Source organism: Embiotoca jacksoni, unplaced genomic scaffold (genome assembly GCF_022577435.1).
Source record: "Embiotoca jacksoni isolate LCO1_2020_lvr unplaced genomic scaffold, fEmbJac1.0.p SCAF_16, whole genome shotgun sequence".
Taxonomy (NCBI): Eukaryota; Metazoa; Chordata; class Actinopteri; family Embiotocidae; genus Embiotoca; species Embiotoca jacksoni.
In genome coordinates, this window is record NW_027185296.1 from 1,712,946 (window position 1) to 1,725,590 (window position 12,645).

Consider the following 12,645-nt stretch of genomic DNA (forward strand, 5'->3'; position numbering starts at 1 on the left):
ATGTTCCTTCAATACAATTCAATTTTGAGGAATTGAATCAAGGAGCTCACACTAGATCCAAACCACTCTTAGCTGTTATTCTGCACAAATAAAAAAAAAGATAGTGTTTTTTTTCAAGCCTACCTTAAAGCCATTCTTGCATTCCCTTTATGTACATTGTGACCATAAACCATCAGCTGAATCCTTGAAAGCCTTTTGTGATATATGTGAACGAGAACTGTGGATTTTGTCCCCCACTCTTACACCTAAAGCTCTGTTCTTTTTTTTTTTTTTAAGGGATTGCTCAACGGCCAGTACGGACAGGAGAAACAACAACACAGACCAATGCTTTCAATATATGTTTGGAGTCATCTTTTAAAATCACCACACATTAGCCAAACAAAAATGTTTTGTTTTGATACCAAAAATCAAAGGTCCCCTAATTCTCTTGTGCCCTTTTCTCTTCCCGTTCCTTTAACCTGCAAGTGGTGCAATTATAATTCATAACCCCTAGGTGGCAGAGTATGCCAACTTTCCTGGTATCTACAAGTTTGCCATCTGTTCTCCTTCCAGGAATGTAATCTTTCTAATAGGCACATTTTGCGTAATTACGCAGAAAAACAAACGCTTCAAAGCTAAATAATGCTTGCTGTTGTTTATTTGTTTTCACCTTACTGTTTATTAGAAGACCACAGACTTCTCTCTGTTAGCTGAGCTGTGAGCAGTGTTCATAGAATGAGTGCAAACTGGAGGGGGCAGACATATAGGGCTATTGTTTATCATACGACCCACTTACAGTATGAGCCTCATTCCTTGGCAGCTGCAAGCGCTCCTTGTGACACATCTATACATATCCTCTGGCGTCTCTCTCTCTCTCTCTCTCTGTGTGTGTGTGTGTGTGTGTGTGTGTGTGTGTGCTGTCCATATATTTACATTTGAATGATTTTAATGAGTGTTGTTTTTTTCATCACGTTTCCTCAGCTGCCCCCAAAACCATATGATGAGCCTTGCATGCATCAAAGTCCCTCCCGGAGCTGTTGTAGCTCTGCTCACCTATCGTTTGTGTGGGAACTGAAAATTGCTGCTCTGTCGCCACTCAGGTTTTTATAGTGTCCATTACCTATCCCAGTTTAGGTAATGGACTTCATTTATCTCCCACCATCACGTGAACGGTGTTAGCGTTTGCGATTCACCGATCACTCAAGTGTGTTTCCTCACTGGTGCTTTGCTCTAGATTCTACATCAAGGGATCCTTTTTTGCTTCGAGGAATATGCATGAAGAGGTGTGTGTGTGTGTGTGTGCGTGTGCGTGCGTGCGTGCGTGTATTTGGAGGAGGGGACGGAGGGTGTCGCACCCCAGATGACTGAACAGCTCTGATCGTGGCAGCCGCAGCCAATCAGCCGGTGAGCACCGTGCCTCCTGATTCTTAATTGGCTGGATTTGCCGGCAAGCGCAGCTGATGCTCAGAGCCAGCTGATTCTCACGAGCCGGGGCCACAGTGGGAAAGAGACAAGAGAGGAGAGGCACGAGATACAGAGGCGATTTCAGAGAGTGTGTGTGTGCGTGTGCGTGAGAGAGAGTGTAGCAGTCAGTAATTACCTTCTCCTGCGTCTGAGCCAATCAAGAGACGTAGAGAGAGCGAGAGAGAGAGAGATACAGGAAGCCCATTTAGATTCTCAGTCTATTCCCGGGCAAAGAGGTAGACAGTGTGTTTATTGAATCGGAGTCAGCGAAAGAGGAACAGAAGTGTTGTCTTTGGAGAGGCGCAGCTCATCCTTTCTCTTGTTTTCCGACTCGTACAGGTTGAAAACAAATGGACAAGATGAACCACAGCTCAGCTGAGGCAGAGGCTGAAAACATAGAACCACTGCGTTACCTCAGGTAGGCACCTATTCTAACCTATTTTAATCTGTTGCTCTTTTGCTGCTTTCCCTCTGTTGCGAACTCTTCTTTTTCCTGTTCTGTGCAGTCACCAATTCACATAAAAATCAAAGCACAGTGTGAGACAGAGAGATAGTAGCGGGCAGAAATGGAGAGGGGCATCCAGATCTTCTCGATCCGTCCATGTTACTATCTGTTCAGAACAAGCTTTTAAAAATATGATTGATCTGTGGGAATTATGACGGAAGTCAGTTATTCAAGTCGTCGACACCAGTGATGATGATGATGATGATGATGAATGTGGTGATTGTGATCCCAGAAACACCTCGGTCCACCCCAGGAAACTTCTCTGCTGCTTTGCCTGTCTTGAATTTTCTTCATTGCTCACATCCCCTCCACTGAAGCCTCTAATTGACGACAAATATCACCTGTGATTGAATTAGGAGACCCATGTTGAATTAAGGAACCTATTGCCAAGCAAGACCAGCGTCATATGATTCAGTGTCTTTGTGCATATGATTGGCAATCAATCTGAAGGTTAGTGTTTTGTGGCGGTTCTCCTTGCTGCTCTGAGGCACCACTTTTACTCTCTGATTGACCGGAGCACTGGCATTACAAAATGAGTACCTATTATAATGTGGTTGCAGTGTTTGTGCTTTCATTCGCAGACATATTGAAATACAAGTGAGCAGTTTTTTTTTTTTTTTTTTTTTTTTTTTTTTAACTCACACAGACATATGCACACACACAAACTGCACATGCATGTATTGATTAATCTATCTGGATCCACTTTGCAGAATGATGATCTATAGTCCTGCTGGGATGCACTCGAAGTAAAAAGCTTTTAGTGATTGTGATCAAACTTGGGCTCGAAACAATTTACAGCCCATTTGGGTTTTTGTTTTACTAATTAGAGACACACTAACACACACAGTCACAGATAATGTTGCATATCAAACCCTTGAAAGTGAATGGTGTTAAATTCTCCGGTGTGTTGGCAGGATTAGTATGTGAATGCCTGGATGCTTTCTTGCCTCGCTGTTTTTGTCTCTTCGGCTGATCTACTGTGAACTGGGTGTGTTGTCAATCGGGAGGAGGCATCACTGAGCTCTTTCTTCCTTCAACGCATGATGATGAGCTAAACAAAACGTGGACAGATGACTTCTTCCACTTCTGTCGATCATTTATGAATGTGTATCACTTTGTGAGCCCTTTACTGATTTTACAACAGGTAAGCGCATACAGTACCTAATGACGTCTTCATTTTGCACCTCCGCTGTGACTCAGACATACCACTAACTGCCAGGGTCATTGATTTAACTGCCCGAAACTCCTGATACTCATCCATTTCGCTGTCTCCATGCTATTGCCACATAATGAGAGCAGAATGTACCTACATATTAAATCTATCCTCGGAGCTTATTTTTTTAACGCTCCTCGATAACCAATGTAATTGCACTCTGTGCACTGCCTGCATTTGCATTCTTCTCCCTGTGTGTTGACATCCAAGCAGCTAAGGCCAGCAGATTAACTATCACCCAAGAGGCTTTGTCCCAGTCGTCAACCTCTCGGATCTCTGCAGATCGACTGGGGCTGGTGGGTAGTCAATTAAAGCCCCCACACACTACTGCAGGGGTAACTGAGTGATGCAGCTGCTGTCATCGTGTATATACTGTATATATATATGTGCTTGTGTACACGCATGTAAACATACTTTGTGTGTGGACTTGTGTGCCTCTCATTTATTCCCGTTTTGAATTAAGATGTGTCTCATAAATAGATATTGTTTCCAATCAAGTTAATCGCTGACAAACGGCTGTTATAGTGATCCGTGAAAGCAAACGCTAAGTGACGATTTTGTGTGCAAATAATAGATCCACTGAGATAACTGCTGTCTGGAACTTCAAGATTTATGATTTGTAAGCTCTCGAGAAAACCTCGAGATGAAGCTGTTGAATATTTTGATTTGATTGTTTATGAACTGTATGTAATGTAGTTACCAGAGGCAGAGCAGAAACCCATTAACTTAATGCACCAAATTCTTTATTATGTGCCGATCCTGCTGTTTTAATGTGATAATGGTTGTGACTGCCGATTTCACTCCAAGGATGGCTCATCTCACATACTTCGTTTTTTACAGAATAACAAAAGACTAACACGCACGCACACAAAATGCAACATAAGATGTGCATCACTAATTCTTGAAAAGTACATTTCATTGACTCCAGGGATAATCAGAAATGTCATCACGATCTTGCATGTAAGAGTAACCTCTACATAAGAGTGCGGGTATTTTTCCGGTGTTTCAGTTGTTGTCATGCCTAAAGCAGGAGTAAACATGTGAGAACACTCACAGTGGTTCTGAGCTGTTGATGACTTGGCTTTGGATCTGGCGCAGTCGCTTGTTGCTGCCTGTGCAGCTTCAGATAGCTCAGATGAGTAACATGCGGAGGGCAAATGTTTGGCTCGTGTTCGATTTATTCAGGCAAAAAAAATGTCCTTCGAGCAGAGAGAGCTGAAAATGCCTCAATGTTTTCCAAGGCAGGGGCAATTTATTTTAGGGGTGACCCAACAAATAGTAACATCGTCCTACGCATATCGAGATTTGTTTAATTCATTTCTATGTTGCTCTGTTGAATGTATTTGGACAGTTTTCTCTTTTATCTGATTTTTTTTTCTTTCTCCTCTCTCCTCTCTGACAGTGATTGCTGTTTTGTATCTTTACCACCACATCTGAAGCCTGCAGCCTGTCACACATAGAAATATTTGACTGGTCTAAGATGTTTTTTGTCTGTCTTTCCATTTGTTGCATGGTCCGCCTACCTGTCTATCTGAGCCGCTGTCAGGTGTTATCTGCTTTGCCTTCATGTCCCTCCTACCTTGGCAACGATGAATATTGGGCTTATTGTTATTCCTTCAGCTTTCTTCTCTCCCTTCAACTCCCCGGCAACAATTCCCACGTTGGCAGCTCCATTTGCTCGTGCGACAGCTCGGGCATTTATTTTCATGCAAAATGTAATGATTGGGGCACAGAGGTGGAGATGCAGAGACGGAGAATGGAGGACAGGGACGATGGCACCAGTGCTGTGTTTGGCCTTTGCTTTCCTCCTTCATTTGAGTCAGATTAGCTGTAAGGGTTTTCCATTCACAATGTGTGAAAGGGAAACAAGTGGGGGGTGTGGAAGAGTGTGACTCAAGAGAGTTGAATTAGGATGAGCACTGATGCCTGGTTTCAATAGAGTTTTAGAATTCACTGCAAGTCTGTTATTTATTTATTTTTAAAAAAATCTTTGCTTCATTGTATAGCTGTAAGACGTGAGCTAACGGAGCTGAAGAAATAACCAGACGGCTCTAAGTGCATCTACAGAAAATGATTTAAGGTTGAAGGGTAACTTGGAGGTTGGTGACCCCTGTGAATGAATGTGTCGAAAATTAAGCGGACACAAGAGTTTTGATAGTATGTCTATAGCTGCACTACAGTAACATTTAGAGTTGTTTTTGTTGCAGAGTTTTACTATAGCCACCCCAAAAGACACAACTTAGTCATGACACCATAAAAGAGAGAGTGGCCAAACCATTAGTCAAGTTTAATAATAGCAAATATGGATCCCGACACCAGTTCTGAACCTGGAGGTCAAAACGTTATATTTGTTGTGCGAATGATGCGCCACAGTCTTCAGATTCTGAGTCTGCTAAGTGACAAAGAGGCCAACAACAAACAAGGATGAGGAGAAACAACAGCCAACTGTGAGACATGTTTTGTTGTGTGAGGAGAAACAGTTGAGAACTGGGCAGGTGTTGTAGTTAGAGATACATTCTCTATCCAGTATTGCCCGTTAGATAATGCACTATTGTTGCAGGACAATAATGCAGAATGATCAGCTGATATCACTCCGATTTTGCATTGTTTAGCATAAATCAACACTACTTTTTATGGTACCACTTACGGTACACAGTTTGTGCTCACATCGGGTTTAAACTCTGAAGGATCCGTGACCATTACTCCCACCAGCGCGGTTACCAAAAAGTGCTGCTGATGTGTATTGATGGAACTGCACCCGCTATCAGTCTCTCCCTGTCCTGGCTTTGACATCCCATCCGGCACTCCAAGGTTTCTCTGGGATAATAAGCCTCCTGTCTAAAATGAGCCCTATGACTGTATTTTTTTTTGTTACAGATGCTGCAGTGGAGTCCTGTCTCTTCACCTGCACCAAACATACCCCCGCACGAAAGTTAGCTCCGTTGGTAGGAAAAGTATGGACCCGACGTCCTGATAGGCAACTTGCACGAATACACAATGCTGAAAAATCAGGAATGCAGAGTAAAACGATCAAAAAAGGCCAATTCGGCGAATTGATTGATTGATTTTTACACTCCAACAGAGCTTTTATCAAACAGTTTGCCTGTTCTTTGAAGAAATGCTGCCAACGTTCAGGTGTATCTGTGTTGTTTTAGTGTTTGTTGACTAGCAGCTGCCATCCTGAGTTGGGAGAATACAAACATTCACTTTGCACAAAGTTGTAAACATGGTACTCTTTTCCATCATTAGTCACAACATTACTTTGCACTAAATGCTAAAACAAGGTCACTAACAATAGTAGTCTGTTGCCGTTTAGAAAGTACGATGTTCTCCATGTTCCCCATTAAAGTTTAGCATGTTGGCTAAACAATTGCTAATCATCGTTAAACACAAATTACAGCTGAAGCTGATGGGAAGTTAAGTAGTCCTGCAGATATTCATTAAACACAACTTTCATACGCATTTAAAACGTTGAGAACTTTTTCTCTAAAAAGTAAGACCGCCATTACACAAGTTATTTGACAGAAGAGCAAATTTATGATGGGACGTGGAGCCATTTCCAGTGAAAAGAAATATAAGAACATGAAAGCAAATGCAGGGACATGTTAAGTATAGTTTCATGTTGATGAATACACCCCTTCTCCAGTGAAGTTGAGCTTTGTTTCAGCCGAGGTTTGATTGCTCTTGTCTTCATTTGCTTGCCCACTCCAAAGCACAACGCACTGCCGACTCGGGTTTAAATTAGTCTCCAGGCAGCTGCCTTTGTTAATGAAGAGCACAAGAGAGCCATTTGAGGAAGGCTGAGCCACGACGCTGTCCTCCTCATTATGAACACATTGTGAATCATTTCAGGTGTCCCAGTGATTATTAGGGGACACGGGGGAGAAAGCAGTATTCTCTCCAAGGAGCCCCAATTTATTTTATAAAACGCACAGAGACCTATTAAAAAAAAAAAAAGATTCTCAGGAAATCTTGCTTAAGCAGTCATTTTGAGGAGAGATGACAGCCGAGTGAAAAGGTCAAACACGTACTTCAGATTGAAATGATAGGTGAGTTTGGTTTGCTTATCTTCGCTCAGGCTTTGCTTCTGACAAGCCAAATGCAATAAATTGTCCATGCAGTAGCACATGGAACTCATAACTCGTAACTCCTTCACTGCAGAAGTAATAGCAAATCATTTGTGCTTTAAATTGGTAAGATATAACGGGGTCAAAATGAGTTAATTATTTAAGCACTTTGATGTCACCTGTGCGACCTGGATACTGTGACTGCGTGGTGTATGCTAAAGTATGCTGGGTGCATTGGTGTGCGTGTTCTTGTAATGGGGAACGAAGTGCTTGCAGGGACACAGCGGGATACTTTGATGTGGAAGCTGAACTCGAATCACCTTCTTACTTCCAACCATTTTTATGTTGGCTGATAGAGGCTGTGTGTGAGTGTCGGTACTGGAGAAAATTTTAATGGCTAGTCTCATACTCTTGACTAAATAAGAGGCAGCTCGATGATTCTTGTCCTTGAAAAAGGATCTGTTTTCCTACCACTTGTGCTCTCTCTGCTGTCCTCATCTGTCACTGAAATACTGGACTCCCGCGCACATATGAAAAAAAAAAAAAAAAAAAAAGCGGTTGTTAAAGAGGAGGGATGCTGTGTGGCATCAGTCCTTCGAGGTGTCTTGTAACGGAAACAGACTTCATGTATTATTCTTCTCTCGTGATCCCGATTTAAGTACTGTAGTTGAGGATAAAGGTGTACATTGAGGATGTTTGTGGGAGTCTTTTTGTGTGTGTTGCTGTCTTCATGTGTGTAAGATTCATTTGGATCTACAGCCTCTTTGGTGGCATCTGTGGGGACTTTTCATGACGATGCTCCTCACTGCTAAACTTTCAGCAAATACTCAAACCTACATACAGACTGCTGAAAGAAAAGGCAAATGATGTCCTCCTGGAAGGCAGGAAGATATCTTTTTCAATATCTGTAAAATCTATATGTGGTCTGGGGCTACAATTTGAGCACATGCTTCATGATGTTTTAGTGTGTTTGACTTTGACAGATATCGAATGTACTGCTGACTCCAACATGTGCTCTGTTAATGCTACTAAGCAAAATCTGCATCTTTAATATTTCATATTCCACAAACCAAAATGAAGCATGCAAATCTTCAGTTTTAAAATTGATGTCCTTGCTCTGCACAGTAGGAATTTGGCTTTGCCGTTACTTTCATCTCGGGATTTGTCACAGTGTGTGACTGGTCTTTTGTACTTCATGTGGGAGATCATTTCATTTCTACTTCCAGACTGCTGTGCCTTTTATAAAAGTACTCAAAACTTCCATTAATGACAGGCTTCTTCGTTTGACTCGGTGAAAGAGAGCGCCAGGCTATTATTAGACACAGACCATTATTTCATTTGACAGATCCCCACTGTGCCGCAATTACCTGCTGTTAATTAAACTATTCTGCTGCTTAAATGAGCTACTTTCTCATGATATTTAAGTAATTTTAATGATATTACAGGTGGCGCATATTTTCGGCCTCCGCTGGCTTGTGGTACTTCTTTTTTCTCTTAAGTTTTCAATCGGCCTGTTCAGCTGTGTGCTTTGGTTCCATGTTTTGTTATCAATCTGCCTGATCATGTTTCCCGGCCCTTGATGTTGTTTGTTCCCAAGATCTCAGCAATTAGTGAAGGAAATGTTATGATGAATGATGGAGATTGTAGCCATATAAAAATAAAATCCAGGTTAAAAGAACAACATTTTCCTTGAAGGAGCCTTTTGGATTCTGGAGTTTCTATAAAAATATTATTCGTACTTATCTCTCTTTTTTTTTCATAATCCAGAAGATTCATTATCAATTTTGAACTGTATGCAAATATATCCGCATACCTTATAATGTGACGGCTTTAGTTGACTACCCAGGAAGATGCCTGATAAACTTCAGAGTCTGTGAGCTTTTTTTTAATGTGTGAAATGAGCGTATGTGTGTGTGTTTATATGCTTTGGTGATATTTCTACAGCCTGTAATGTGTGCAGACAGGATGCGTTGTCATTGTGTGAGGGCTGGCTGAATATTTTGTTTACCAAGGTACATTTAGAAACCTGACAGGCATTAGAGAGAGAGAGAGAAAAAGAGATATGGATTATGAGTGTTTATCGCTTTGTGCATGTATGTCGGTGAAAGTGGTGGAAGGTAGAGGAGGTTGTTAAAAAAAAAAAAAAAAGGTATTGTACATGCTGCCACTGTCGCCTCGCTCTTGTTTCAATAAGTGTCGGGTTTCAACAAGAACACTTGAGCTGGCTCCTCTGTTTCTCCCACCTCTCCAAGCATTCAGACCCCATCACGTCCTATCGTAGCTGCAGACTAATTTCCGAGGTAATAATCAGCTGTGTGCGTGATTGAAAAACAAATGGGTGTCGGTAAAGCTTTGCTACAAAGAAAAAAAAACATCTCGCTAATTTATTGTGCAGAGAATCATCTTTGTTGTCATGCTGCTGTCCAGCTAGAGCTCTGGTTTTGTCATGCATTATTGATTTCAGATGCGCAATGGTATGAAGGATTGATTATTATAGTTGTCTCTGCGCTTTGTTCTCAAACCCTGACTGACTTGTGGGCACGTGCCCGAGCCTTTACAGTTTAGTGGCTTCAGCATACGAGAACAATCTGTCAAATCTGTCCAGACATCGTCAAATCTACAGCGTAACGACAGAATTTCTGCAGCGGTGTATGTCAGTGGAACACGACGCATGAAGCCAGCTTCCTCAGTGACAACTTATTTCCATGAGTCAATGTAAATAGATGATGAGCAAGCTTTATATGAAGAGTTATAGAGATTTTTTTTTTTTAGCCCCAATCAGTATTTTTTATTTTGTGCAGATTTCACATTATTACATATGTCAGGCTGGAATATGAATACGAGAAAATGAAATGTCAGATAATGAAGACAAAACAATGCCACTGCAGCCAGACAGAAAACAGCATCTGTAATAATATCCCAGTCACAGTTTTTGATATTGAAGTCATAAAACAACACTGTCAAATCCACAGTCTGTGTGGTCTATTAGATAACATTGCAGTATCTTGCACATCCAGTAGTAGTCAGCTGGCAGTATACGTTAGCTTGATAACAATAGCACTAGCCGGGTACTTTCAAGGGTCAGATTCAGCCTGTATGGCAAATAAATGTTTTGACTTGGTGAAGCTTCATTTTGTAAACCCAATGTATTTTGCTTGTTGCCTCAAATTCTGGCTCCACTCTAGCCATGGGTTAAAGCAATACTAACTCACTTTATCTCCACAAAGAACCTGGCTAAATATTTTCAAATTTGACTCGGGCACAGGCTGTGACAGTTTGTCTGTGTTCAAAACATGGTCGCAATCCTCCTGTTCTGGCCGAGGAGCCTCGCTCTACTCGGGAATGGATGTGGAAGCTCCACCGGCCACAACCTCCTGGGCTCGAATGGAGGCTCTTACTCAGAAGACTCACTGAAATGAAAGCTGGTTGTTAGCTGTTGGTGTTTTGTGGACAAAAAAAAATGAAATGGTAGCCAAACACAGCAAAGACACTGTGGTAATGTTAGCCAATCAAACAAGTTCATGAAAATGCAGCATCTACCCAGATCTGGGCCAAGCGCTAACTCGACTATCCCTGTCGGTCGGACCCTTGTCTTGCAGGTAACGGCAGTCACTGTCTCAACTTTTCTCAGTGTAATTTCAGCAGCAACTTGATATGATTACAAAAAAAACAAAAAACATCCGCTTTGAAGGTCTGAGGGCTCTTAAAATTCAGTTCTTTAAAACCTGTAAATTACACATCGTACGAGGCAATTTTCTCAAATGGTAGATACTGTATCTCCTTCAACTCTCCTCTTCTAATTTCTCCCCCTGCTGTTTTTCTTCTGAACCCTGTGGAAGACTCGCTGACAGAGGTCAGCGCGCTTCTGAGGAATGTGACGAGGAAGAGGAGCGTTCTCATGGAGACGGAATGGGAGTGATGCCCAGTAACAACTTGCTTTATGTCGTCTCCGCTGGAAAATCAATGTGAGGAGACGGAGAAAAAGATGCAGAGAGGAGGATGGAAGAAGAAAGGGGGAGGAGATGAGAGGAAGGAAGTAATTTAGTTGTAGAGGAAAGAGAAAACATTGGGCGAGGACCATTGAACTAATAATACGATCTATAGTGAGGGGGCGGGGGGTCGCCATAGAAACCGGACCCAGCTACACCCCAGTGAGAGACGTTGCCTGGCTGACTGCAATGTACACAGGTGATCTGTTTGTTATAGACCTTTGCAGGGATGCAATACTCAAGTTAAATTTGTCAATTTGTGGAACAGCTGTTCATAACATTATCCTATATTTTTGCATGTCCTCTTGATCAATTATAGTCTTTCGTTTCAGTAGGTCCAAGAGAGCGCGATTGAAAATGAAATAAAATTGGGAGAGAGAAATCAGGAAGTCGTCGCATTACATAAAATTCTCAGTTGCTGATGTGCTCTTCTCTCCATAAATGCATTAGTGTCCTTGGGAGCTTAAGAAAGGAACATTTTGTGTTCGTATTTGTCCTCAGGTATTTTGTCTGTGGCTGTATATGTCCTCGTGTTTGTGAGCATTCAAGAGTGCCCAGCGCCGCTTGCAGCCAGGAAGGCTTTCCCAATTTTATGTAATTGGGTTCACTGTCTCGCTCTGCCGAGTCCTGATTGTGGCTCTGTTTTGTTTCCCATCGGAGGAGCGCTGCCACTGAATTCTGATTATGTAAATTTCTTTTTGTTTTATATAGCTCTTTGTTGTTGTTTACCACATCCTCCCCTTTCACTGATGGATTATACAAATCAAAATTTAAAGTTGGCTTTTCAAAGTCAAGATAATAAACCAGCAGAACACAATAATGGACTAATTTAATTAGCTTCATGATAGCTTTGCATGTGTGTTGATTACACGGGGCGCATGACAAATCCACAGAAAACAGTAAACCATCACAAACACATACTGCCAGTTTATGTTTAAATTCTATTTATCAGTCAGAGCAGCATTCATACACAAAGAAGCACACCAGATAATTGTATTTGTGAGATGGTAAATAGCATTTAAATCTTCTTTATTATTAATATGCAGTTTGGATTCATTTCTTTGTCTCTCAGCACCTCTAAATGTAGGCTGAGATCAGTTATAATGAGGCGATCAGTCGAGGTGCGGAGGAATTATTTTCTCCCGTATGCTTTGATGGACAGTTGCTAAGGGCAGACTCCCTGGTGACCAACGAGCCAGCGGGTTAATGGTGATGCTGAGAGAAGCATGCAGTAACAAAGACCAGAGCCAGACAGAGAAATCAACACACAATCAACTAAATGTTTTTCGCAGCAGGGGCAGATCAAAACCCTGGAGAGACGGAGAAGAAAAGAGGGAAACACAGGCAATGAAAGCTGGACAGGAGCTGTGGGTCTTTTTTATTTGATCATTTCTTCTGCATATTGGGTTTCATGAGCTCTTATTCATC

The 12,645-nt window shown here is 41.8% G+C and overlaps 1 protein-coding gene across 2 annotated transcripts in view; it reads left to right on the forward strand.

Moving 5' to 3' along the window:
* The first annotated feature begins 1,512 nt into the window (after positions 1-1,512).
* Positions 1,513-12,645, forward strand: part of yjefn3 (YjeF N-terminal domain containing 3) — a 42,112-nt gene continuing 30,979 nt past the window's right edge. Inside the window, exons 1-2 of one of the 2 annotated variants that reach the window (XM_069150157.1) lie at positions 1,513-1,679; positions 1,783-1,861. In XM_069150157.1, coding sequence (XP_069006258.1) covers positions 1,794-1,861 — 68 coding nt within the window. In that variant the 5' untranslated portion in view covers positions 1,513-1,679; positions 1,783-1,793. Of the gene's footprint in view, positions 1,862-12,645 lie in introns of both variants that reach the window. The other variant, XM_069150156.1, reaches the window with a different exon arrangement.